At 39.5% G+C, this 27688-nt stretch overlaps 1 protein-coding gene across 1 annotated transcript; it reads left to right on the top strand.

Annotated features, from left to right (window-relative positions):
• Positions 1-428: 428 nt before the first annotated feature.
• gfra1b (gdnf family receptor alpha 1b) lies at positions 429-27379 on the top strand. The gene is made up of 10 exons (XM_071920337.1): positions 429-468; positions 945-1253; positions 1824-1907; positions 18734-18912; positions 20135-20307; positions 21894-22003; positions 22752-22886; positions 24448-24647; positions 27071-27118; positions 27227-27379. Exons 1-10 carry the CDS (start codon positions 429-431, stop codon positions 27377-27379), a joined length of 1431 nt encoding a protein of 476 aa, XP_071776438.1.
• Positions 27380-27688: the final 309 nt, after the last annotated feature.

The following is a 27688-nucleotide window of genomic DNA, read 5'->3' as shown; positions in this document are numbered from 1 at the left end:
TGCGTGCGTGTAAAGTTTTGTCTAAACCTCCTGACAGCTTCTGTGTGGGATCAAACCAGTTTTTGCTGTTCGTGTGACAGACCAGTGGGGACAGAGGAGTGGATGGGACAACACGAGTGAGCAGAGACAGGAGTGGAATTGGACTATCCTTAGCGCGCCTTTCACATCTCACCGGTCCATTTTAATTGCCTAAAACTCTGTCAAATTTGTACGATGTGTGCAGACTTTGTTTTGGGTGAATCCACCGGACCTCAGCGCGAGAGTTGGGCTTCTCATTTTTGCATGGATCTACAGAATGCATGATCACTTGAACACAGATAATGTGCAACGCGAAGCAACGTGGATCCGTCTGAGAAGTTGTCCTGATATTTTATTTTAATCTTTGAAATACCACTCTAAACGTTATATACGAAGTATCTTAAAGCGCAATGATTTTAGCAACTCTTGTCATTATATTGTCCTTCCTGGGTAAGTCATTCATTCATTTGTTGAATTTTCATGTCATAAATTTCAAAACTTCCGCTGTTCCTTTCATATTTACAATTTAACAATCATATTTACAGTTTAACAATCAATGTAGTAAACACTGCCTGTGCGCAAAACGCTGGCACACTCCATGCCAAAAGGACCGCGCGCGCGCTGTAGCGCATTGCACGTTGGAACGCAGATTGTTCCTACAGTGAACCTTACAATTAGTCTTGATTTTTGAAGCACTTGTAGCTTGTAGTCCGGTGTTATCAGGGTGGCAGGAAGGTTACTCAAGACATTTTTGAATTGTGCTCAATAACAAATGTGTTTTATTTAGAACAAAATTAGCTTTAATAATACTACTAAAGAAAACTTCATTGACTGATTGGTAAGGCTATGATTACGTGTGAAACAAAGTCGAAAAAAGTTAGTGATCCAACTCTAATCTTTTCTGATCTAATTCTTACAACTCCCAGATTCAGTATTCACCTTGAAGGGTGACAGCAGCACACCGTCCCGGCAGAACCGCCTGGACTGCGTAAAGGCCAGCGAACAATGTTTAAAAGTGTACACCTGCAGCACCAAGTACCGGACGATGAGGCAGTGTGTGGCGGGGAGGGAGAGCAGCTTGAGCTCGGTCACCGGTCCCGAGGCGCAGGACGAATGCCGCAGCGCAATAGATGCCGTGAAGCAGAGTCCGCTGTACAACTGCAGGTGTAGAAGGGGCATGAAGAAGGAGAAAAATTGTCTCCGGATCTTTTGGAGTATATTCCAGAGTTTACAGGGTATGCACATGCTCACTGATGCAAAACAAATAACTAAGGTGCTCAATATTAAAATATCCGATGTACTGAACTAATTTTCCTCCTACTGTAAATCTCATTCACGTTGACCACAAAGTTTATTACTTCAAAATGTTTTCACAACATATGCATTCCATATGCAATCCTTATACTGTATGAACCATGTATTTATTTCACTGTCTTATACCACGATGCTAGCTGTTGTCCTGAAAAAGTGATGTACATTTAGATTCCAGATTTGTTCATAAAACCAGTGTCAAGCCTATAGATTACCATGAGAGAGAGAGAAAATTGTAAGGTGCAATGGACCTTGTCCAAGGTCAACTTTATGCATTTGTTATTATAATTACCTGATAAGCCTATATATTGTCTCAACTTTGGTCATAACTGTAAGTAGCAATAATAGTAATTTATAATAATAAGCAAATTAGTGTGTTCGATATTCTCACGTCAATGTATATTAACACACACACACACACACACACACACACACACACACAGCACATACACCATCCAAACACATTATTTATGTTGTTTATTGTTCATATGCAGGCAATGACTTGCTGGAAGACTCTCCTTATGAACCAGTCAATAGCCGGCTCTCAGATATCTTCCGCTTGGCTCCCATCATATCAGGTAAGATGTTGCTTCTACATCCCAGACATTCCTAAGGTTTAAGTTAGGATTTTGTATGAAGGGGCGCTTTGCATAGAGCCATTATTTCTGACTAACTTGTGCCTCAAACCCAGCTTGAGTCACCACATCACCACTACAAATCTGTCTCTATTTGACAACCACCCTTTTCTATTGCTGTCTGGTTTCAGGCTGCAGCTTTCAACACCCATTATCCATCACAAAAGCTTTTATCTGCCATTGTGACCCACCATACACAAAGCACAGTAATTTAGTATATTTCACTTTCAGCTCTCAAAGCAATAATGAGAGGTCCGGTGTTTTTCCACTGTTGCAGTACTAGTGTTGGAAGTAGCAATTTGGAACCAGGCATTTACATGCTAGTTTTGAATGAACCATCCTTTTAGAGTAAAGTCTGGTTTGTTTGTGCTGCTTGAGCTCCAAAAGCTTGACATGGCTGCAGTGGGTGCTGAGTGCCTGGATTAAAAGAAAAAAAGTTAAATTAATCAAAAAAGAGAAATGGCTTGCTGTTGTAAATCTAAAAGCCATAAATGTGTCTTCAAAAGCCAATGGAGTGCAGGTGGACTTGGGAGCATGCAGTTAGGCCCGTATTCAGATTTGGTGAGATCACAGAGAGCCCAATTAAACACAGGAGCAATTAACCATCTGTCTGCATTCTATGGCACTGATAGAACAGGAGTTGTGTGTGTCAAGTGCAGCTTCCCCTGGCATCGCTCACCGGTGGTGCGGCTCTCTGGCTGGAGGAAGACCTCTGCTGCACCGGCCAGCTACCATTTTAGTGAAAAACTGCTCATTCCATCTCTCTCTCTCTCTCTCTCTCTCTCTCTCTCTCTCTCTCTCTCAGCTGTAGAGCATGTAGTGAGTTCTAATTAGAGGCATTGTCTACATTAATTGTCTTAGCTTGCAATACTAGGGCTGACAGCATGTAACAGCTACTGTCACTTGTCAGTCATTTTGAATTTACATTTCACCTCATCTCAGTCTAAGATTTGCATCTCTGAGCTCATCTGGACTAGAAGCCCCTTTTCAAACTAAGTTCAACAGTGGTTGGATTTTACTGAGGAAATGGGTCTCACATTTGCTTACCTGCTGAATAATCATGTGGGTTAGTGCAAACCTTTATTTCTGAAAGAACCAATGGTTCAAGTGAACTCTATCAGCCTCAACAAAAGATATGAACAGCGGTCCACAGACATGCAAGAAAATTGGAAAAGTGAGCATTGGTAATGATTCAGGAGGTTTCCAGATAATGGGACAACAAATAAAAGACAGCAGAGATTATGAAGGCCAAGAGGCAGAAGCAGGTTGTGCCAAGTGGCTCCAGCTACTTTCCTAGCTTGATCTATGAGACAACAGTCCCCAAAAATGCTAAAACATCACAAAAATGCCATCCAACCAATGGCAAATGTTCAAATCTTGATTGATTAAGATATATTTTAAACCCTGGTTTGCTGCTAATGCACTCTTCTATCAAAGTCAAACCTTTTAGTGTCAATGACACTCTCCCCTCCCCTTTGAAGTTGGACGACCTGGCAGCTTAATGTATGATTTTCTCCTCAGCATTAGGGCTATTGTAATAGATCTGTTGTTGGAGGAAAGAGCAAGATAAATAGGGATGCAGGGATGGAGCAGGAGCCGAGTAGCCAGTTTAATGTATAGCAGTGTGTAAATAGCCTAAGGCGACTCTAAGAAAAAAAAATCCACTTAATGGGATAGATATCAGGAATCCATTTGCCATAAGGTGACCTCATTCCTGTCCGCAACTAAGCCGAGCCTTGGGCAAGCAGCAGTGCAAAATTATGTACGTGTGAGTCAAACATAGCAAGATCTGTAAGTCCACACTGGACCCCATGGGGCTAAATGGTAAGAAATGATGCTCTCCACTCTCAGTGGGTGAAAACCAATCCTTATTATTACACACACTTTATCCATTGTACTATTCCAGTGTTCAATTACATTTTATAAACCATGGTGGCTTTGTAATTTGCAGATGCACCGGTAACACTTTACAAAAAGGGTACACTAATTTAACGGTTAGTTAATGCTTAATAAGGGTTAGTTAATGCTTAATAAGCATTAACAGTTAACTAATTAACAGTTAACTTATGTGTAATTTACTAATGGTGTTCATGTTAAATAAGGTATTAATTTATACATTATTTAATAGTTTATAAAGATGACTATTAAATAATGTATAAATTAATGCCTTAGTTAACATGAACACCATTAGTAAATGATTACCAGACACATTAGTTAACTGTTAATTAATTAATTGTTGTACCCTTATTGTAAAGTGTTACCGATGCACCTACCTATTGACTCCTTTCCTCCCATCCTTTCCTTTACAGATAGGATTGGAATATATGTAAATGTGTTATACATATACAGTAAGATTTCCCTAGTTCCCTCATATCTGTTAATGAATTGACTGATAATATATAAGCAGGAACAATCTTGTTGAATGAAAGACGCCACAAGTTATTCAAATGCAATCAATTCTCCTCTCCTCATGTCAGATGTGTGTTTGTTGTCTGTTTTGAGTACAGTATCCTTAAGTCACTGTGCTTCTTCTATAGCGTCTGCAGAAAGCTTCTCCAATGATGTGTTTATATCTTCATTAATCCAAACTGAAAGGCGGGTGACATCCAGTCCAATAACTACTGGAATAAATTCTCCAGGAAGAGCTGAAATTAAACGGTGCGTCATTTATAAAATCAATGAACAAATGGCTTTGAGAGATGTAACACGATGCTGCTGTGCACACTGAGGCAAAGTTGGGACTCACACAGATTGTCCTCCGTGTTTCTGCACTCAATAACTAGATTTTCACTCTGTGGCAATGCTAATGCTGTTAGCCTGGGTACCAGTGGAAAAGAATGAAGCTTAAGTGGTAAAAACTGATATCTAAGTTTCGTGGATCAAAGCAGAAAAGACTGGTATCTAATTTAAGTAGAACATTTTAACTTTTTAACATCTGTATTGAATTCATAAACAGGATTATGGCTCTGTACTCATCTGTGCCTTATTCATATTCTTCTATTTTGGAAAGTACCAACACAATTTTGAGGAAATTTCATAGATGTTGAGATCCAGCAGTTGTAAAATTACACTGTTTTCATTTAAGGGGTCCATTATAGTCAATTAACTTTCAACAAGCATATCTCCTGCCTTGTTTCAGCTCCCACCATGACATTTTGTACATAGCCTGTATGCAATTAAACATGAAAACACATTGCAGCAATTTGTCCAAAAGAGTACTGCATGATTTTTGGGGACGTGTCAGTAGTGGATGTAGATGAAGGTAATTTCTACATTTTCTTGAATCTGCCCCTCTTCTGGTGTCTGGAAGAGAACTGCGTAAGTGATAGGAATTAGGAAGTATTTATGGATTTACAGTAATTTGTGATGCCGAAGTGATAAACCTGAACTAAACCTTCTCGATCTTTATGAAGCTAATACACAACAGTAATGGTGGTGTTAACGAAGAAGGCTTGTGTATGAGCTAAAGACAAATTCATGGGCCGATTTTGGATGTACCTGCAGCTTCTTGGTAATGCTACTTTAAGATCCCATATCTACTTTACAGCCTGTATGTTGATTTTTGTGTCTCTCTGATGAAAATATTGATAACCGTACCCAACCAATGCTGAAACTATAGCATGACTTGATAGGCATTTCATTTCTATTCTTCAATTTCTATCTTGGGACAGAGTTGTCAGAAAATATGATTGCTATAGTCTATCAAACCCACTTATAATCACATTTCCAACTTGTTGTAAGAAAGATACTTTTTGTAAGAGACAAGATGAAGTAATTCTGTTTCTGATAGCAGAGACATCAGTGGTAATGATAGCAGAAAAAAAGGACTTGACATTTGAAGAGTATTGTTTCAATGTGCGTGATCAGGTTGTAGCTTTGTTGCCGGTCATGAGCCCTATTTGGACAGGATTAGTTTTAAAGGGGGAGGAGGTGTAATATAATCATTACCCGAGCGTGACTGTAATTTTAGTCCCGCCCGAATCTGCCATGTCAGTAAATTCTATGGGCAGTCCACACCTGCGGCAGTAAAAACTTGGGCCTCTTTTATCTGCTGCAAAACACCCAGTAACAAAAACCTCAGGTAAAACCAGTCCTGTCCGAATTGACACCCCTGAGATTGTTGTGGACCCTAGTCCCACCATAGCCAGTGTATTTTTCTAGGACATCTCAACAATTGAGAGGTCGAGATCATACCCAAGATCTCAACTCTGGTCCAGCTACAACTGTCCTTTGCTCTTGCAGCCATGCTGTATTGTTTGAACCGTGGAGGTGATGTGGTTGGGTTAAATGCCACTTGGCCAGACCATCTGAAGCATAGCAGGAGTGTGTTTGAGTGTCTGGCAAGCTGCTAATCTGTCTGTCAACCTGGCTAAGAGTGAGATTGCTCAGGTCACGGTGAAGTGTCTTGGAAAGGTTGTGGGCCAGGATAAAGTCCAGCTTGTCAAAGCAGAAGTGGAGGCCATTGTTAACCTGCCTGTGCCAACTATCTGCTATAAGATGTGCACGGCTAGGGCACTGCTGGCTTCTGCTCTAGTGCTTTTTTTGCACCAGTTTGGGTGTCATTTTGTTTTATATGCAAGTCATGTGGGAACAGGAGCTGTGCTTGTATAGGTGATGGTGGTGTTGTGTATCCCATTACATGCTTCTCAAAGATGTTCGATCCATGCCCAGGAGGAACTAGGAACCTTCCTAATAATGTTTGACTGGTAGCAGAGAAATAAATCATTTGAGATCAAACTGCTTTTTCAAAACAGATTAAAAGAAGTGATAATATGCTGGCTAGCTTTGTGTACTTGTTGGTTGTCATTTCCTACAATCAATACTGCTAGTTAATTTATCGGTCATCAAACCAAGCCTTGAATAGGCAGTGCTGCAGTAGTAAATTATTGTCAAATTGTACAGTTGCTGTTGCCCCCCAATTTGCATCAGTTATCATAAATAACATAATTCTGTGGCTGCGTGTAAGTATGATTGGCGGATTTTCTTTATGATATACACACAAAGGTATGTCGATTGGTCAGTTTTGCTGACGGTATGTTTTTACGTTGTTGGTGCCTCCATCATTAGTGTTACGGATTTTCCCATTCAAAACTGACTAAAAACGTATCTATTACTTTAATAATAGGTATTGGAAAGGCCGGTAAGCAAATTATTAATCAGCAACTTACTACATTAAATTATGGACATTTAACTAGTTACTCATTATTACCAGAAATTACCAGTTACTTACTGATAATTTCTATGTAATTACACAGTATAATTACCTTGTAATGTAAAGTGCTACCCATACATGTGCGTGAACTTGAACAGCAAATATGTTAACTGTATATTGTGGTTCAGTTCATCAGTTTATTGATGTTGGTGTAAGATATGTCACTGAATACGTCCCTGAAGCTGTTTGCATAAAAGACACACCACACTGCTGAGCCATCTCAAATAAAACAATAATAAAAACCGGGAATCTGATCAAAATGCCGCATTAGAATTGGTCAACTTTTAACTACTGGGTGAATGAGGCATTCATAGACAGAGCTTGAAACAGGCAGCAAAGGCCTGAGACAGTGGTGGGAGCCAGAAAACTTACCAACATAGGCAAAAAGTCATTAAGATAAGTGACCTTGAGCATCATAGGGCAGGGAATGTTTGCTGGTGCATTGGTTTGTCTGTATGTTGGTACTGTATATCCCATGCATCTTATTTCTCCTGGTAAGGCAGATGGTCACTTCTGCCAACAAAACAGTGTTAAGCAGAATATGTAGCAGTTAGCTTACATTACATTTTAGGCATTCAGCTGATGCTCTGACCTAAAGCAACTTATAATAAGTCCAACAGTAGAGTAAGCTTAAATTCCTCTCAACTGATGACGGAAGATAAGGAGAAACTGCAGTCCTGACTGGAGTGAGAAGGTCTTTCCACCATAAGGAAGGCAAGAAGGAGAAAAGTCTGTGAGGGAACGTTAAATACCATTTTGTCACAAGTCAGGAGCAAACATATAATGGCTTTAAGAGCATTATGCATTCATCAAATCTGTGTTTTTCACCCTTTAAAAGCAATACTTTTGTGTTCTGAACACCGCCTCGCTAATAGCTGTTTTTTGTACTCTGGTTTGTTTTTGAGGGATAATTGAGAGAAAATCTATGCAAATCACATGAAAGGAGGTCTGACCATATTGGAATAGTTGGGAAGAAATTAGAAAGCATTTTGTTGTTTCTCTGTAATAATAATTATGTGCCATTTGTGTTTTTAAATGAGAATACTGGCTTTTTTCCTTGTTTGTTCAAAGTTGTCTTTGAACGGGGACTTGTTGTCTTTGAATGGCAAGTACCTCTGCTAATTAAAAATATCATTATCGATATACAATGTTGAACATCCTCTTAATCATCCAATTCTACCTTTGCCAGCCTCTTTGTTTGACTACAGTCTGGCAAGTCCAGCTTCCACTGGTGTGGAATTAACTTTGCTACCAAGTACAAAGCAGCTTCAGAGACAAATCCTTCAATTTCTACCAGTTCTGTGGCATTCAGCAGAATGCTAATACACACTGTTTCTCTGGTAATGTACTGTTGTCACTTGCCTGCCGCATTAGATGACTGTTGCAGCTCTTATGATACACAAGTCTAAATCCTTATCTGCCATTCCTTTCACAGTTCTCCAGCAGTGCAACAAGTATAGGCCTACATGCTTATGCTATCTCCATTGAAGATACACATGCCATCCTTCAACAACACTGTAGACTTGTCACTGTTTTGGATTTAAGTTCTGTTTTTGTCAAATAACTCTTTTGTCTCTTTGTGCTGTGCTGTTTTTCAACAGCACCTTGAGTATGTTCTTCACAAATCAGAAATTCAACAGGATTTGAAGCAAAGGGATGTGGATGAAGATGATAATGTTCCAATTAACTCATAATACATATAATTTTAGAGTTAATGAATCATTACCTGTGGCAGTGCTATTTTCAGTCATGTCGTGCCACAGTCTGACTCCTCCATTAAAACATAGAACCTTTTAGGGCAGCAACTTGAATGCACTGAATGCTTTTTATAGCATCACTGTTTGTGTTTTTCAAGTCCTGTTGTAATTTTCCTGCGACCGCCTGCTCTTAAATGTAGTGTGTAGGAGTATTTTGACATAGATTTAGTGCAGTGCCTAATTCAGTATGTGTTCAGACTGCTGCACAGTGTAATAAATGTGGTCCTTGTAGTTAAAAATAAAATTAAAAATTAAAAAATTAAAAAAGTATCCACACAAATAGATGATGATTCACAAAGATATTTACATCCAAAAGTGCAAACTTGCGAATTCGCAAATAATTTTGAGGACTGAATATTGTTGAAAATTGACATTCTTGTGTGAAAATAATATATATATATATTTTAAATGTTGGTGTTTTATGTATAAATCATTGTTGGAGAGTGCAATTCAAACAAGAACCACATAACCACACAGGAGTCTGTGAATAATATGTTCAAGAGTGTTTTATCTTCCATGCAACTTCAGTTTTGTTTGCGAGAGGGTTTGATTTGTGCCATGATGGCCATAGTCCGAGGTGAGAGGAAGAAACAATATCAGAATAAATTCATTTAACAGGTCCAGGTCCTCCATTATTCACTGGTCCTGATACTGATCCCAGTGCCTCTCGCCTCCACCTCTGCAGCAGTCGCAGTGACTCCAACCCAGTCTATCCTGGTACAGTAGCTCCTGAGGGAACTTGAGAACTGAGTGAGTGAGAGAGCAAGAGAGAGAGCTTGACATGATGATTCTCCAATGAATAGTGCAAGCTGCTCTCAAGAGTAATTTAAAGGTTCTAGTTCCCTGAAGCAGCAGATAAATCCTCAGTGTATTTGTCTTCTTGGCCTGGCCTGGCTGTGAACTGTGCACATGAGAGCAAACCACTCCAGTTCAGCAGCTCAGTGGCCAACAGTAGAATTATTATTTTAAATCTGTTGATGATTCCTTTTACACAAGACTGATTTAAGCCACATCAGCGAATCATCTGAAAGAATTTCCACTCACACGCTTCTCTTTTGTTTTTGGTCTGCCCCTCTGTAACAGCAGAATAACTACATTTTTTCCAAGTGAGTTAACCAGAGGGAGTTCAAAACCCAAGAAAAGACAAAAGTTGTGGATTGCAAGTTCAAAATTCAATTAGATTCTGCTTTCTCTCTTCAAGCAATATTTTTCCAGGTCTGCAGAGTCATTTGTTAGTGCAATCAAACAGAAGGTCAAATCTCCATGAGTTGGTGTCTTAAGTCGATGTAACAACTTAACCAGGTGAAGTGGAAGATGTTTATCTGAAAACAATGTTGTTTTCCCCAAAATGCAAACCAAAAGGTGAATGAAACTCATATTAATGAGACAGGACCACTCCCCAGACAGCCCCTCCCCCCACCTGATGTCATCAGCCATCAGATAATTTCTACTCTGCAGCATGTTCTCACAATATGCAAGCCAATGCATGAACAGTATTTGACCTTAATGGTCTCTAATTGGTTATGAGTTACTGAGGAGCCTTGTGCAGGGAGAGACAGTATGTGCCGTCTGAAGGGCGCTCTTAACAGTACCATGGATGGATCAATTTTTTTTAGCATGGGTGGTCTGTGTGGTTTGTGTTGTACCTTGTGTGCAGCAGGTTGCACAGAGCACGTCATTTGACTTGAACATTAGATGGTGATGTTGGAGAAGGTCCATGAATTGTATTTAAACCACTGAGAAAACTTGAAGTTGAACATGACCGTTGGCTACATACACAAGTTTGGAGGATTAGGAGGAGGAGGATTAGGAGGAACAGCTTCTGTTCCATTGTCTTTTGAAGATGAATCATAGAGGTGCACAACATCTGCGCAGACCTGGTCTGCAACCCACGCACATGACGCACATGCAGGGCGAGCCATAACTACGCAGAGGAATGAAACAGGCCAGCAGGTCTGCTGTGTGAGAGACGAGAATATATCGTTCTGCGATTACTTTTCTTGCAATTGTTCTTTGTATAGACGCAAACTCAGACACAAAAATAGAGGAAGAGATGCCCTTGTCATAATGTATTGTCATGGGGTTCACATTTTACACACATTGAGTCTGAATGCAAACATCATCACTGGGAAATCCTTTGAAATTTTCTGAAACTCTCCCAGAAAATGAACAGATAACACCAAATGTCGCATGTTATGCAACTTAACATAAGTATTTTTACAGACTTCTGCAGGCAATGTAAATTTGGTATACAGTCGGGTTAAGGGGACATGACTTGTTACTTTGGAGCAGCATCAACCAAGAAATAAAAATGATAACTCTGATTTGCTGAGATACTGGGTTTTGATACCTTGCATTAGCATCATGCAGACAGAATATCATTATTGATAAGATGAATCATGCCAAGAATCTAATTGAGCAAATACTATGTCTGAGGCAGTATCAGCAAGGCAGAGATAAAGTCAAAGAGGAATTTGTACACACACACACGCACACACACACACACGCACATACACACACACACACACACACACACACACACACACACACACACACACGACCACACACAGTCACTTAACTCACTCACTGTCCTCTTCCATTCAGACATAATGTATGAATGTTATTAGAAAATGAGGGCTCAGGCAAAGTAGTTTGGAGAATAGCAGCATAAATCCCTCACCAAGATGAGCCTACCTGATGGCTCAGCCATGACAGGATGTGTGGAGTGAGCCAAGTGGATATGCAACTGTGAGTGATGTCAGCCATGGCTCATCATGGCTTTGAGATGACTAAATAAAAGGCTATAGCCTATAAGTGAGACAGGCTAATGTTTTTAGTCAGGCATAGAATTATTTGATGCTAGCTAACCACAACCTGCACAGACACACATGTGCACACATACCTGCCTGTTCACACAATACAAACTTACACATAGATACATATGCTTATGCATACTGTACATAATGCCGCGTAGAGACAACCATGCACATGCAAACCATCCCACACGCATACACATACACTCAGAGACACAGACGCATTCTCAAAATGTCATTATGTCAGAGGCTGGCTGTGCCTCAGACTGTCCTTACATCTCCCAGATTGATATTCAGGTCCATAAATACATTTAATGCAGGTTCATGCCTTTAACTGCTAATGCATGGAAATAGGAAGCTAACGTCCTCTTTAGGGTAAAATGACTTCGAAACTGTTGATGATGAGACAGTAAATGGACAGTTCTGTTTGTAATTGGCCCAGCTGAATATCGCCCCCTTGACCTGTAAGTGCATTTTTGGACATATCACAGTGTGCCAGGGATCCAGTGGGCATTATAATCATGTTAGTATTTGGGCTGGTGAGTTTTGAATTGAATATTTCTGAGTGTGGCGCTGGGACAGCCAGAGAGCCATACCAGGTATCAATTCTTGAAAAAACAAAAGTATGAATTAGTGTTTCCCACAGTGAAAGACGTGGGCACCAGGAGCCAAATTCAGGTCAGTCAGTCAGTCAGTCAGTCATCAGTCACTTAATCACTATATACCTGTGTACTATCAAATTGATTCCCGGTTCTTGAGAACGTAATTGTCATTTTTACTTTCTTTGGTTTATTGAGTCTATCTAATAAATGTAAAAGTAAGTAACAGTTAAATGGATGATGTCCTGGCACCCATGAGGCAGTGGGGGCTGTGGATCCTACATTACTTGGATGTTTTGTCACTTTGTGCTCAGATGGAGGGGCATTTCCACGACCACATGTTCCCATCTTTGTTCCTGGATCACTTTCAGAGAATAAAAAGAGCAGGCTGGAGTCATTTCTTGGCATAACATTGTAATCCAGAACAGTGGAGAGTGGAGAGAGTCCTTAAGGACCTGCTCCTCCACCTCTGACCCCACCGCCTGAGCTTAATGGTTGCAGCAGTCCAGACAATTCTACTGGTGCTCTTCATTTGCTCTGCGCAGAGGTGACTCCCAGCTTTTACCCTGCGTCCGCAGACATAAGACAAGAGAATAAGGGAACTGCAGTCTCTGTCAGTGCATGAGGGTCTCTGCAAATTCCTGCCAGAAAACACAGGTGTTGATGGATGTTCAAACCCAGCGGTTTGGAATTAGACTGGTATAAATTAACCTTCTACTCCCCCCAGATGGTGAGGGAGAGGAGGTGTAAAATCATAGCGAATGGGAGCATAGAAGCCAGACCAGCTGAATTTGTGCAGCTGTGATATGGTCAGTTACATGAACTTTAACCGAATTCTACCATCTGAATTTTGCTTGTGTCTCCTATGAGGGACCAGACCAGTGTGTGTTAGGTGTGGATTAGTGGTGATTTACCTTCACCAAGATTGCCTCACAGCACCGGTGGACCCATTCTACCAGTGACCCCAGTTGAGCTGATGATCTGACAAGCTGACTTGAGCAGCTTATCCACTCCTTTAGAGCTGGCTTCAGTGTCTTGATGGGTAACCTTAAATGGTAACTTCGGTATTTTTCAACCTGGACCCTATTTTCCCATCTTTTTGATGTAATCTGACGGGGCAAATCGCACCGTCAATGTACGTCCACTAAAAGTGCTTGTTTTTGCCACTGACATTAAATGTTTTTCTTTACCTTTCGCTTGATCCGGTCTGTGTGTAACCAAGTCTCGCTCAAGTCTCGTAAGAGTTGAGTTGTTGTAGGAAGTTACAAACAGACCGGATCAAGCGAAAGGTAAAGAAAAACATTTAATTTCTCTGTAGGGTCCTTTCCATAATGTTGTCAGACACTTATAATAACAATCTGAGCCTGTCAGTGGCAAAAACAAGCACTTTTAGTGGACGTACATTGACAGTGCGATTTGCCCCGTTGGATTACATTGCAGCTCGTTTCGCGGCTGCCGGCTGAAGCGATCTCGCTCAATACTGGACCAATTTCAAAAATTGTTGTCCCCATTAGTTACTTGGACACAAAAAGTTGGGAAAATAGGGTCCAGGTTGAAAAATACAGAAGTTACCCTTTAAGTAGCATCCTCATCCCCCTTTGGCAGTTTTGCAAGGTATTGAATTCATAACATTTTCTCTTACCTTTTATGCTCTATTTTTGTGTTTGGTGTGTGGTATTTTACCAACTTAGTTTGCAAAACTAGCCTTATGTCCAGACTACAGCTTAATATGAAGTTTCCACAACGCTTGGTCATGTCACTTCTCACACAATCCCTTATTCACAATCTACAAGGACAAAAAAAGAATAATATAGCCAGACAGCATAACAATCATTCAAACTTAATGTTTATATGTTGACCAACAATCTGCTTCGTAACATAAACCCATGCCAATTACAATGTTGTATAACTGCTGGAGATATAAGTCAGTGTTCAAATGACATGTGCATTAGTAGAGACTGCAGCTGGGTAAAATGTAACAGCATTTATGAGGAGAAACGTTTAGGGTCCTGACTTCGCCCCTGTAGAGTTCATAGGCCGTAGATGAGCCAGTGCCCCGACACAGATGCTTGCCTTGTGTTGAATATATTTACAAAATGTGTTTTTTACAGTGTATGCCCTCACTGAGCCACAACAACACCTCTGAAAGAGTATCTTTACTAACTGCATATGAGAAGTGTGTTATGCACACTGCTAAAATTTCACTGGTGTTTCATAAGTTAGGGTATATACACAAAGACTGGACATTTTGGCAGCTATACAATAGAGACCTTTGGTTCTCATATTCTCACTTTCACTGTATTAGTGAGCACAGCCCCAGGACACTATAATTAACCTCTTCCTCGGGAATACGATTAAAGCCTACCTGGCTGGCGGTTGTTCAAAAGATCTTTTGTATCAACCTATTGGAGGTCAAAGGGTCGGATTCCAGCGCTTGCTCCATTGGCCTGTCATTTTGTCATTGGGTCTATATCAGTGGCAAGCTGGTGGCCTGGCTCAGGGGCTGCAACTTAAGGAGACCAAATGAGATTTGTTTTGTTCTGAAGCCATTGGGTTTTTGAACAGATGTGTTACTTTAAAGTAAAGTAGGCTACTTTAAAGGCATTCAGGTCTAGGGTTTGGTGTCGAATCAATAAGTATTCAAATATATATCAATACCTTATGATTATCAATGCATCAAATTGTATTGAACAGAATCAGCAAAATCAACATCAACAAAAAGGTTGATCCAAATTATTGTTAAAATGAGATGCATTTTTAACAAGAGAATCAAATTGTTAAGGTCTGATTCTGTTTAGAAAAGCAGACAGTGTTATTATCTACTATCTATTACAGAAAAGTATTTGCTCTATTGCATTGAGAAATGCAATCATCATTTTAGGAGTGAAACATTGAAGTATTGGAATTAGTATCAATACTGAAAACCTTCCAGTGATGCATAGCCCTAATCAGGTGTCTCTTGTCCATTTTCTTGTATACTTTTATCACATTTTAGCCATAGCCCCACTTCTAGAGCCTGCTGGCCTTCATGCAAAGAACAATGAAGACAATGTCGACAATGTCATATGACTTAATAGCTTCACAACCTGTTGAGCAATAGGAACACATTTCTGATTAATATGGTGAGGAATGACATGGGGCTCTCCCTGTAATTTTGTTTGAGATTTGAATGAAACAACTGTTCATTATCTCACCTTTAAATGACCAAGGCTCAGTAGTTTCGGCAGAATTCCCCTTTAAGTTCATAAAACGCAATTGCGAATGCTGTTACTATTATCATGTATTACTACATAGCAAAAATGTTCATGAAAAATAGACAGGAGAATATTGAAGAGAGTGTTTCACACTGTATTGCAATATATCAACAATGTCATGATTCTCCCTTTTCGTTTGGATGTGTTCTTCTTATACACAATAGAAACAGGGTTTCTAATGAAATCACTCTGGAAACACAGAAAAAATGACCCTAAATTTAGCTCATTAAACGCAAGAAAGCTCCTGATAGAAAAGGTTTTTTCCTGCCCTGGGCTGTTATGTCTATACAGAGTCAGACATGCACTGTGACTTACAGCCTCAACCTACTTACTCACACTAAGCTTGGGCCCTCTGCTGCACACACACACACACACACACACACAGACAAAGACACACGCACACACAGAGTTTATGGGCACACAAACTAAGAACTTTTTACAGACTGAAAATTGTGGCTTTAATAAATTTCTGATGCTTAGCATTTTCTTTCTTGGGTCACAGTAATTGAGGTAAAATCGTCACACCTACGGCCCAAAATCTACAAACAGGACTAAAGGATCACAGCCCACATCTCTATGCACTTGTCAGATGTAAGTAATGGGTTTTGTAATATGTGATTAACCCAAGGTTCAAGAATGTATTCCGATTTAATCATGGCTCATTCTATGGTGCATGAAAGAGTGCAGTGAGTTTCAATTCCACATCAAAAGGCAGAATTACTGAATTCATTCTTCCATGCAGAGGCTGAGGATACAGTTTGTATAAGTGAGCAGGAGTCAGTCGAGCAGGAAGGACTTTGACTACAACAAATGAGAAAAATGAGAGTGTGTGAGTCATAATGTTAGCCACAGAGTGTTTTTGCTGTGGTCGAAGGAAAGGCATATTGGGAGGGTAGCTGTAGGCAAAGCTAGGTGGATATGAGTTTATGTAAGCGAGAGGAGGGAAAATGCTATCTTCTGAGCAGGTTTGTGCATTTTCAACGCTCAGATTTCTATGTTCTTGTGTAAGGATGGGGACAGAGAATTCACCCTAGCTATTTGTGTGAGATTTGACAAAAAAGGGAAGGAGAAGCCTACTCTAGCCCCAAATAATGCTAGCAGCAGTCGCACAAACACACATAGACACTGAAGAATTCCCTGGGTTGCCCCTCCTGTCTGTCCCTATACTACTGTGCCCATGTGCAATACATGGAGTATTGTTGCCAAGCCAGGCAGCTCAGAATGAGCCTTCTTTCATGTCGCTGAACTCCTCTAAATAAGTGCATGATATGTGTCGTTGCTGCAAGTTTGCTCTAAAGTCTATTCCAAGCCGTGCCTAATATTAATGAACAGGAGCGTGTTTTCCCACGCAGAGCATCTCACACTTGGTGTCTAAACGCAGATGTAGAAATGTATATTCATCAGCCATTATTCATTCTGCTAATGCCAATTGTGATGGATATGCATGGTCCTTTGTATTATTTGTATTAATTATGTTCATCACCCTAATGGCCTGCATATTATATTTTTTTGTTCCCTGTTCTTTTTAGAAACCATACTCCAGACTTAATCAAATTCAATTGTGTTATATTGGACACCCAATGGACTGTTTGTAACCCAGTGATGAACTTTACTAATAATTATAATAATACATGTGTGAACTGCCACCTGTGTTTCTGCCTGTTTGCTACTCCCAAGAACCCTGCAATTAGTGGATTTAACCAAGACTGGCTTTCAGTTTTATCATAAATGTATTACTTAAATGATGAAAAGGGGTAATTTTTTGTATTATTTGTTGTTACTTCATGCCTAAGTGAAGTTATAGTGTAGTTTCAGAAGGACAGTATCTGCTGTGTACTCTTCAAAAGAACATGTAAGGTACTTTGAAGCACACATACTATATTTGTGTGTATATATTTTAAAAGTCTTCTAGTGTGTCCTCAACATAATGCATTCTGTCACTTGTTGCTGAGGTGTTGCTAGTATGCTTTAAGTGTCTAATAGGTAAGCCAGAAAACATAATTCCTGCCAAAAGGATTTTGTAAAAGTCTAATTGTATCTTTCTGTAATGCACATACGGGTTTGATCATAAAGGCAAGGCCTAATGAGGTTTGACAGAGGAATTTGATATCAATTTGAAGTACATCATTTAGCCAATGGATTCTGTGTTCAAGCTTGTAACAAAGCAACTGTGAGCAATAAATTGGTCCAATAATTTATAACAAAATAGCTTCTAAAAGATTCCTCTGTCCACGTTGATTATACTGTTGTGTCTGTAAATATATTCATGGTTAGTAAGATGAATTGAACAATACACTCTTACAGTAGCTCTTCAGGAGGTGGCTTCTGATTTTAACATAACTGAGGCGTTGTGATGACTGGAACTGGAGGAAATTCATTTTTGCAGTTTCAGATGCACATAAATGATATAAAATTGCAAGAAAAATGGCCAAAATATATTCAAAAATATATATTAAATAAAATAATGGAGCACTCCCTAACACCAGCAGGCATTAGAATGTCATTGGTGACATTAGTTTTTTATCAAAAAAGTTTTTTTCCACCACATCAGAGCTGCTTAGAAACCACTTCCTCGACCTGGCGGACTTTGGATAGAAAGGGAAGTTTGGAGATAGTCTGTAATTTTGTGGGAGTGATGGATTAAGACTGGGTATTTTAAGAGGCTGAATAATATTGCTTGAAAAAATCAGGGAGACTTCAAGAGGTGAAGGAACTGTGTACAATAGTGAACATGCTGGGATCAGAATTACTGTACACGACCTCTATAAGTATAAATGTAAAACATAGCTTCTCTCATTGCTCCTTTGGTTTGTCCATGTAGGAAAACCTTTCAGCTGCACTGCAAGACAATGATATTTCCATTACTGAAATATTTCTACTGTATAGTACAGTTTCTTCTCTTTTTGCTCCACCTTACTCTTGGCTACACTCTCCTTTCCTTTGACCATCTATGTGTTCCCTCATCCCATTCTCTCAAGGTTTTATTCATTTTGAAGTAAATGATGCTTTATAATGATTAAAGAATGATACATTTGTCAAAGGAACACTACCAAAGTAGGAATCCTTAAATAAGGAGCATGAAATAATCTGTCAATCTCTCCCTCTCTCTCTCTCGCTCTCTCCCTCCCCCTCAGGAGAGCCTGCATCCACAAAGGAGAACAACTGTCTGAACGCTGCTAAGGCCTGTAACCTGAACGACACATGTAAGAAATACCGCTCAGCTTACATCAACCCCTGCACCAGCAGGGTGTCTGCTTCTGAGGTGTGCAACAAGCGCAAATGCCACAAGGCCCTACGACAGTTCTTTGACAAGGTAATTTTGTGGGCTATTTGCAGTTTATTTTCTGTTTGGGTTTCTGTAGCCCAAACAGGCGTCTTATGTCAAAGGAAAGAGGTTATTTTAAATCCAGGTTCAATTTAACATTAAGCCTACTCTCTGCCCCAACAATAGCCAATTTAATTCCCATTTTTTATGCCCTACACCAGGTGACGCGTGACTCACGTCAGGTGGCAAGAGCACATGGTTGAGCGAAGGGCCCCACGTTCACATTATGCCAAAAGACGTTCATAAATTGGATGAGATAACTTATTTAATCGTTCCAGTTTGGGTGGAGGTCATTTTGGTGGCTGCAAAATGTCACATTTATAAGCCATTTTTGGTAGCTGGGCTAGATGCCGAACAGATGTTTGGTAGAAAGTTTAGATAATTTCAGAAATGCTTTGCAAAATGAAAACAGCCCATATGTTCATATTCTGAACAGATTCAAGAGCCATTTTGGGATGTAAAAGGAATGTTTTCCTGTTGTTCTGAAGAAGAAGTTCTCTTTATTTAGACAACAAAACGAGAGAGCTCGTCAGATATCACCGGACACATAGATAGCTAGATAGATAGATAGATAGATAGATAGATAGATAGATAGATAGATATAATTTTATTAATATGTCACTCCTCAACAAACAAGTCAAACAAAGCAACAAACACAATAACCCAAAAAAAAAAAAAGTTGAGGACCACTCATCAAGAGTTATGAGACACAGGCTAAAAACAATACACATAAAAAAAGATACTAGAATATATATATATATATATATATATATATATATATACACATATGTATATACATACATACACACAAATATACACACACATAAGTACATACATTCTTACAGATACATTGATACACATATACATACATACACACACACACACATGAGAAAAAATAAATAAATAAAGGTCATATTACACACACACAAACACAAAGGATATAAAACAATCTTAATACTGCATTATAAAATTTAGACACTGATGAATGAACGTCTTCTGTTGAGAATGAGGTGGCAAGCTTTGCGTGGATACAATATTTACCAGCTAAAACTACACACAATTTATTTAAATCATCGTACTCATTAAAATTTGCAACGTGGTTTGAAAGTTGAAAAAATAATTCAGAACGAATGAGAGGATCTGAAGGTTGTCTGCCCTACAGACTACAACACAACCAGTCACTTACTGTGTCTTTTTTTCCAAAATCAAGGTTCCGCCCAAATACAGCTACGGAATGCTGTTCTGCTCCTGTCCAGTGGGGGATCAGACTGCGTGTGCAGAACGCCGGCGACAAACCATTGTACCCGTCTGCTCTTATGAGGATAAGGATAAACCTAACTGTCTGTCTCTTCAGAACGCATGCAAGACCAACTACATCTGCAGGTAAGACGGCACAGGGGGATCCGTGGTAAAGTTCATCTTTTTCCAAATCGAATACGAGATATAGTGTGTGATCTATGCTGAGAGAGCGGAATTTCAGTCAAGTTTTTTTCACATCTGCGTTCAGTTATTAAGAATGCGTGTGAAATGGATCACTTAGTTTGCTTCCTTTTGATAGGGAACCTCTTATGTGTAGGCATTGTGAGTCCAGTGCATACTTAAAATGTCCAGGAGCTGCATGTAACATACACACAGAGAGGATAAGCATAAGCTCCTGCATGTGTCCCTACACACATATACATTTTCAAAACACCGAGGCATAAATCAGCAGTAAGATAAGTTACATGGTCTGTCTACTGAGACAAAAGAAATGTTATCCTTTCTGTTGTAACCAGAGTACAAACTGAAAACCGGATGCGGATAATGTTAATGATGGACATAAAATTGTAATTCATGAAACAAGTTCAGTCAAGTCCATGACCAAAGGAGGCTCACAGTCAAGTCAAGACCAAAATCAAAGCAAGTTGAGTTCAAAATAGAAGGATAACCTTTCAGAAGTACTGGAAAAAAACACTACTCAGCTATTATTTATCCATAAAGTGGAGTGAAGTGAAGTCACTGAGTGATTTTTATGGGGTACAACACTAAGACTTGGAAAATGAACTCGCTGGAAGTGCTTTAATATTACATTGTTAATGCATTGATAGAAGGGTTCAGGGCAGGTTTGCATGTTTAGTCTGGTCTTCGGATCATATTGTCCTCCATGCCAGCTGTATAAGTTTCAAGTCCTTGGATTCAAGTAAAATTACATCATGTAGTCCAAGTGCACCGAGCTTTTCTGGTACAGTCATCTTGTTCTGAGCCAGAAATTCTGCAAGACTTCAGATATGTCTGAATTCAGAGGTTTTTCTATAACAGTGTGACCTACCAATGTATGTGTGCATATTAAACAATAAGCTTATGTCAATAATGAGGAGAATCTTCCCCACACTCTCTCTCAACACCAATTCTCCAGCTCCTAAAGCCTCCAACAGCACAAACTTCAGTTTTAATAAAATACTTTTGCCAGTGTATAGTTTGTCAGAAAAAAATATATAAGTGAACATTTTTTTTATCATGGAAACAGTTTTTCATTTAGTGAAGAAGTTTTGCCAGTGACATCATTATTTGAACTTTATACTTTCACATGAATTTCTTGAATTTCCATTACATTTTGATTAAACAAAAGAGTGTTTTTTGTGCAGTGTGCAAAATTGCAAGGGGATGTAATACTTTCACTGGGGGGTTGTACTCCCACTGTATAGTGGCTATAAACACTGATGTGTGTTTTTTTTTTTTAAGCCAGCCAGTATATGCTCTCAACCGCTGCACTTTTGTCATATTTACTGCTTAAAAATGCTACATAATATTGATTTGACTTCAGTCGTCAACGTGCTCTTGGTACTGGACTTAAGTATTGGTGAAATGCTTTGATCCTGATACCTTATTTTACCCAGGCTACCAATAGTATACCTAGCCCAGTATCAGCATGAAATTCAATGCCAGAATCAGTCAATGTGCATCCATAATTTGTATCTATGTTTTTTTAGGTCAAGACTAGCAGACTTCATCAGCAACTGTCAGCCAGAGCCTCGTTCCATATCAGGCTGTCTGAGGGAGAACTATGCTGACTGTCTACTGTCTTACTCTGGACTTATTGGTAAGTTGAATGTCCTCAATTTCCCCAAGGGGATCAATAAAGTACTATCTTATCTTAAGTTATTCTCTCTGTATTTTTTACATTTATTTCAAATTTGCCTAATTTTCCAAGAGAAGTTAGTTGTATAACTGGACTAAAGTACTTGGTTGCTTGATGCTCGGTACACACCATGTGTACCGAGCCACCATGTACCTGTGACATTGTACGGCCCTGTTAATCCATCTGATTCTAATTAATTAATTAATTAATTAATTAAATAACTCATATTCATTATTAATTCAATTGTTAATTAAAGTCATTAAAAATATGTAATTCTACTACATGTAGGGTTTTCTCATTAACACAACTCTCATAGTCACACAAGGGGGAAACTTACTTCTGGGTTCTTCATCTGTTAGCTTGCATGGACTGCTATGATACAGAGATGTATGATGATGTATAGCTAAATGTTTTTATGATCATAAGACAACTCAGGCTGGCATTTTATAATAAATCGCATTGTTGTACATGTAACTTGGCAGTCAGACAGCAAAGATTACAGTCAAATAAACTGTAGAGAATCTGTAGTTTTGTTCCTTTCCTCAGTCAGCAGGTGTCATATATGTAGAGAGGAGTAATAATGTCCCACAGAGTTGTAGTGAGATTTGAACCACCAGTGCCCACCTGTGAACCTGACAGGCTGAGATTTTAATCTGCACCATTGTCCAGAGAGAGCAGTAAGTATATTTTCCATTCTTGTGTGTTCCAGGTACGGTGATGACCCCCAATTATCTGCGATCTCTCGGCATCAGCCTGTCCCCATGGTGCGACTGCAGCAGCAGCGGCAACGGCAAGGCGGAATGTGACAAATTTGCTGAGCTTTTCACCAGCAATCGATGCCTACGTGAGTTCCCATATCCGGCCATCCACCAGAAATGCATTCCCCTTCCCTTCACCCCCCTTCAGTTTTTTTTCAAATGATGGATATGTCACATTTGACTGAAAATCTTTGAAACCATTCGCAGAATGTATTCTAGTAGTAGTAGTAGGTAGTATGAACTCGTTAAGTGTTCAAGTTCAATGTAAAACTGTAAGAAAATTAATAAACATTTTGGCCATTTTAGTTTATCTAGTAAAAATCTAGTAGAAATAAAAAGCTAATACATTCAGAAGTGTTAATTTATGCTTTTTGCCCCTTTAAAGACCCTATCCTCATTAACTTACATCAGTTTGATACTATTTGTTATGAGGTCTTGTATGAATTTAGGTCATAAAGATTCACATCAGTCTAAAATGGGTAAACTGAGTTTATGGGTGTTTTCCCTCCACTACATCCCCGATGTTGATCCATGTATTATCCACACAGTGTTGTTAGAAGCTCTAACACAGCTCCAGTCAGGTCTAAACTAAGACTGACACTCCAAAGTGTCCCAATGTACATCTTAAAAGCATTTGATGGTGGAACACAAATCCAATATTCTTCGCTGGATAAGGTCAGACAGGCCAGCGAAATCTATTCTTAATTTGGCTTGTTATGAAATGGTGGCCCTGGGAGATGATGGTAGGAAATAGGATTACATTTTATGCCGTGGTGGCATTTGGTGGCATCATGTGTTGATATATTCTCCCTTCAAGTGCAATTTATTTTACTTTGACACTCATCTAGTATGAGCAACACTGCTTCTGAGCACTTCCGCTGTTCCTTCACTCATTATATTGATATTTCTGTTGGAAGTATAGAACTTATTGTGGTTTACTCGAGCAAGAGTGATTGAATGGCAAAGTTGAAAGCAAACTACTAACTGATGCCCGTTCAGTTTGAATAGATTTATAATGAAATGAGGAATCAGTTTGATCAATCAAGCAAGAGTGACTTTTGACTCACACTCTGCTCGTGGAAAAGTGTGTTACTTTAAACGTCAAATCAATGTTGAAAAGAAAGAAAGAGTGGAAAGAAAATGATTGGAATTCTATCATTTCAAGTCAGTCAGTCAATAAGTTCATTTATGTGAGACCACAATGGGCTTAGAGGTTTGTAAACCATGGTTATTAAAGGCAGACACTGCTTTTGAAAAGGCTCATGAGGAAGGTCAAGGCATTTATCTTCCTACTCAATCATCAAATGTGTCAATTTTAGGCATTTTTTTTGTTAGACATTCCACAAAACCTTTTGTGCCATGCTGCTTGCACTTATTTCCTAGACTAAGGACTTGAAACCTGTGCTAAAACTTGTCAGATGATTATACATATTCTCAAATATGGGGGACATGGGGCATTCTGGTGGATGAGGAACATTACATGTAATTGCAACATTGTGGGTTTGAATCTAATTTTTGAAGCTCCCATTTTCCCTGTCACTTTCCATTGGATACTGTCTAATAAAATGAAAAAAACGAATGTTTAAAGATTTTGTATGTGTACAGGATGAAGAATGGCATGAATAAATGCACTCTATATTCTTGTAGGGAACGCCATCCAGGCATTTGGCAACGGCACTGATGTTGGAGTGTGGCAACCCCAACCCCCAATCCGGCCTACTGTGCTGGAGCCGAGCACCCCTCAGAGGACTAAGGAGCGAACCAGTAACGCACTGGATGCACTGACAAACATGAACAAACTGAACCTAGAGGCCGACCCCCTCTATCACTTCTGTGGGACCTTACAGGTGAGGCTTTAGATAAGGAGAGCAGAGACAGTGGTGTTCATAATGGCATTTTCTTGTGACTCCTACATTTTCAAAAACACCTAAATGTTTAAGCTAAACGGTTAAATGTAGATTCATCAACAAAGAGTTTCATAATGTACAAGAGGTGCCTACTAGAATATGATGTGTGTGTGTGTGTCTGTGTGTGTGTGTGCGAGTGTGTGTGTTTCAGTTGCAGTTATCCAAATCATTTAATATAATTTTCATTTTACTCCATTATGCCTCAAGAAACAACAGAAACTAATCTAATCAAACAAGCAACATTCTGATATCACAACCAACGCCTCTGTGCTGCACATTTTATTTGACTACACAGTGTAGTCTAGGCTTATTGTACATTTACTGCATCTTGTATGTCTAGTTGGCTGAGGTTTACAGTATACAAGGGTTCTTTGTCATGAATCCCCAAATGATGGAGCCACCCAGTCAGATGTGACTCAGAGGGATGACTGTCAGCCAGCTCATACCTCCACTGATATCACCCATTTACTGACAATGTTTATTGGCCTGTGAAAGGACACCTTGACATTATGAAATTGTTATTTTTCTTAATTTTAGCTTTCCTCGCTGAATCAAAGGGGCACTGCTACTAGTTGCAAGCTAATTAGTTTTACATAATATCAAGCTAGCTAACTAGTTTGTTTTTCAGCTAGTGGCAGTGTCCCTTGTTGACCTCTTAAAGAATATGTCAAGTTGTCCTCTCCTTTAAAGAATGCTAAGCTGTTTCAAGGGATATAATGCAGGACAAATGTGGAAGCTTTTTTTTTTACATTGTGACAAACGTCTGAAAGAATATATAGGCTTTAAATGTTAGCCATATACGTCAAGTTGTCCTCACAAATCCAAGTCACTTTAAATTTTGGAATAATCAGAAACATTCCAAAATCTTCTGAAAGGGACCGCCTCAATCCACATCGAGACCTTAACATCAGGTAGAGACCCAGCCAGAGCTTCAGTCTGCATGTGATAGGTCTCATTCAGAGGTCTGGCTCTGTCACCTTGGTGGGTCTGGGATGCCTTTATGATTGCATGCACACAATCCCCCCTCCTGGGCAGAAAGATGAGACATCAGTGTGGAGTCAAAATTGCCAAAGCTGTCATGTCAAAGCTAATTGGTTGCCACATTAACATCAGAAATGCCCTGCAGTGGTAACACTCCACCCTTTACATATTGTGGCCCCATACACGTGCGCACTTGTTTACACACACACACACACACACACACACACACACACACACACACACACACACACACACACACGTTTGCCCCCCTAGTGCTGGAACTCTTCAGAGATGTATTTTTACTGCATTATTTCTTACTGTAGAACAACATTTACACTTACATTTATACTAATATTTAGGCCTCATTTAAAAATCTGTGCATAGTCTCAAGCTCCTTTGGAACTTTTTGGCTTCAGCAACACATTGCAGACCTCTGCTGTTCTCCAGTGGTAAATACTATAGGACTATATTTTTAAATGAGATGATATCACATACTTCAAGCCAGACGATTTATCATATTGGCTTTTAATAGCGATAATATGATTTATCACCAGCAAAAAGATCCTCCAGGAGGAAAGACCTCCTATAGAGCAATTAATCATTCTTTTCCACAATTCTGTTTTATAGAATTTTTCTACTTACGAACCAATGGGTGGTGTGTTTATTATGTTCCCAAACCACTATAGAGTCACTTTATCATTTGCTGTATTCCATCTCTGTATCTGTGTGTGTATATATATATGTGTGTGTGTGTGTTGTGTGTTTGTGCAAATCCATGAGTTCCAGTGAGTTCCAGTGAGTTTGTGTGTGAAAAGGTTGTGAGCAGCCTGAAAAAAAGTTTTAATTTATTAAACTGTCATAACCTTGAGTTGGCACAAACATGTATTCTCACACAGACACACTTGTACACACACACACACGCACGCGCACACAGACACACACACACACACACACACACACAGACACAGAAGATCAATATGAAGGCAGGAGGATTGTACAAAGAGGTCCACATAGGTCTATGGGAACTGGTGGACAGAGAAAATATTATCATAAATTTTAGTACTTTGCTTCCCAACAATTGCTTCTTTACTAATGCGGTATGCAGGAGTGACTGAGTTTGCATGACCTCTTCAGAAGACAATTAAGACTATGCCCAAGAGAATTTCCTCCAAGCCATATACATTGAGGCTGGTTAAATAAGGGATAGTAATGCAAAGAGGCAGTCTATATTTCATAGCATATTTGCTCCACCAGCCCCGTCTTTGTGATCTTGAAAGATGTGCAAAACACAGAAGTCAAAACAAACCCCACAAAAATGAATGGAAGTCAATGTTGCTCTGCTTCTTTCTTTCATGCTTGCTTGCTTTCTTCCTCCCTTCTAGGCCCAGAAATTGGAGTCTAATCTAACAGTGGATACTGCTATGTGTGTGGTAAGAATCGTTTCCTTCTGCCCGTTCGCTTTATTCGCATGGCAGCCATATTTGGTTTACATCATAGGGAATTCAGTTTGAATCTAACACTCTTGTCTTTTTCCCCAGAACCCTCAACTGGATGAATCCAGTGACTCAAATGCCATCGCTAGAAGCTCACCAGCTGAGCTCACCTGCCTGCATCCCTCGAGTATGCTCCTCGCCCTAACCTTTGCCTTTACGCCCATAGTGTCACCTCTTCAAGGTTTCCAGCTTTTGTAGAATTTTTGGACAATGGATCAACAACACCTCTGCCCTTATCCCCAGAAGTAATTCAACTCATTGTAATTTGGACATTTGACAGTTTCACACCTACAGTTTTCTTAGAACTAAAAGGAGCAACACAACAAGGTGAAAGCATAACGTACTGAAACCATAGACAACAGTGGAGCATATTAAAGGATTTCTTGTTGCCTTTATGGTTCAGTTTGTGCTCTTGCTGTGCTGGAAACAGAAAGAGTGGACCTGCTGAAGCTGTTGCGGAGATATCAGCCCTATTTGCCTTCCGTCCCTCATGGGGGCACTTTGGTA

The sequence above is a fragment of the Centroberyx gerrardi genome, chromosome 20 (assembly GCF_048128805.1).
Source record: "Centroberyx gerrardi isolate f3 chromosome 20, fCenGer3.hap1.cur.20231027, whole genome shotgun sequence".
Classification (NCBI taxonomy): Eukaryota; Metazoa; Chordata; class Actinopteri; order Beryciformes; family Berycidae; genus Centroberyx; species Centroberyx gerrardi.
Note: the sequence above shows the minus strand (reverse complement) of the source record. Positions and strands in the feature narration are given on the sequence as shown.

Coding starts and splice junctions, on each gene's coding strand:
- gfra1b (XM_071920337.1), top strand. CDS start 429: ATGATTTTAGCAACTCTTGTCATTATATTGTCCTTCCTGG. Junction 1,254..1,823: donor TATATTCCAGAGTTTACAGG/GTATGCACATGC, acceptor GTTCATATGCAG/GCAATGACTTGCTGGAAGAC. Junction 27,119..27,226: donor TGGATACTGCTATGTGTGTG/GTAAGAATCGTT, acceptor CTTTTTCCCCAG/AACCCTCAACTGGATGAATC.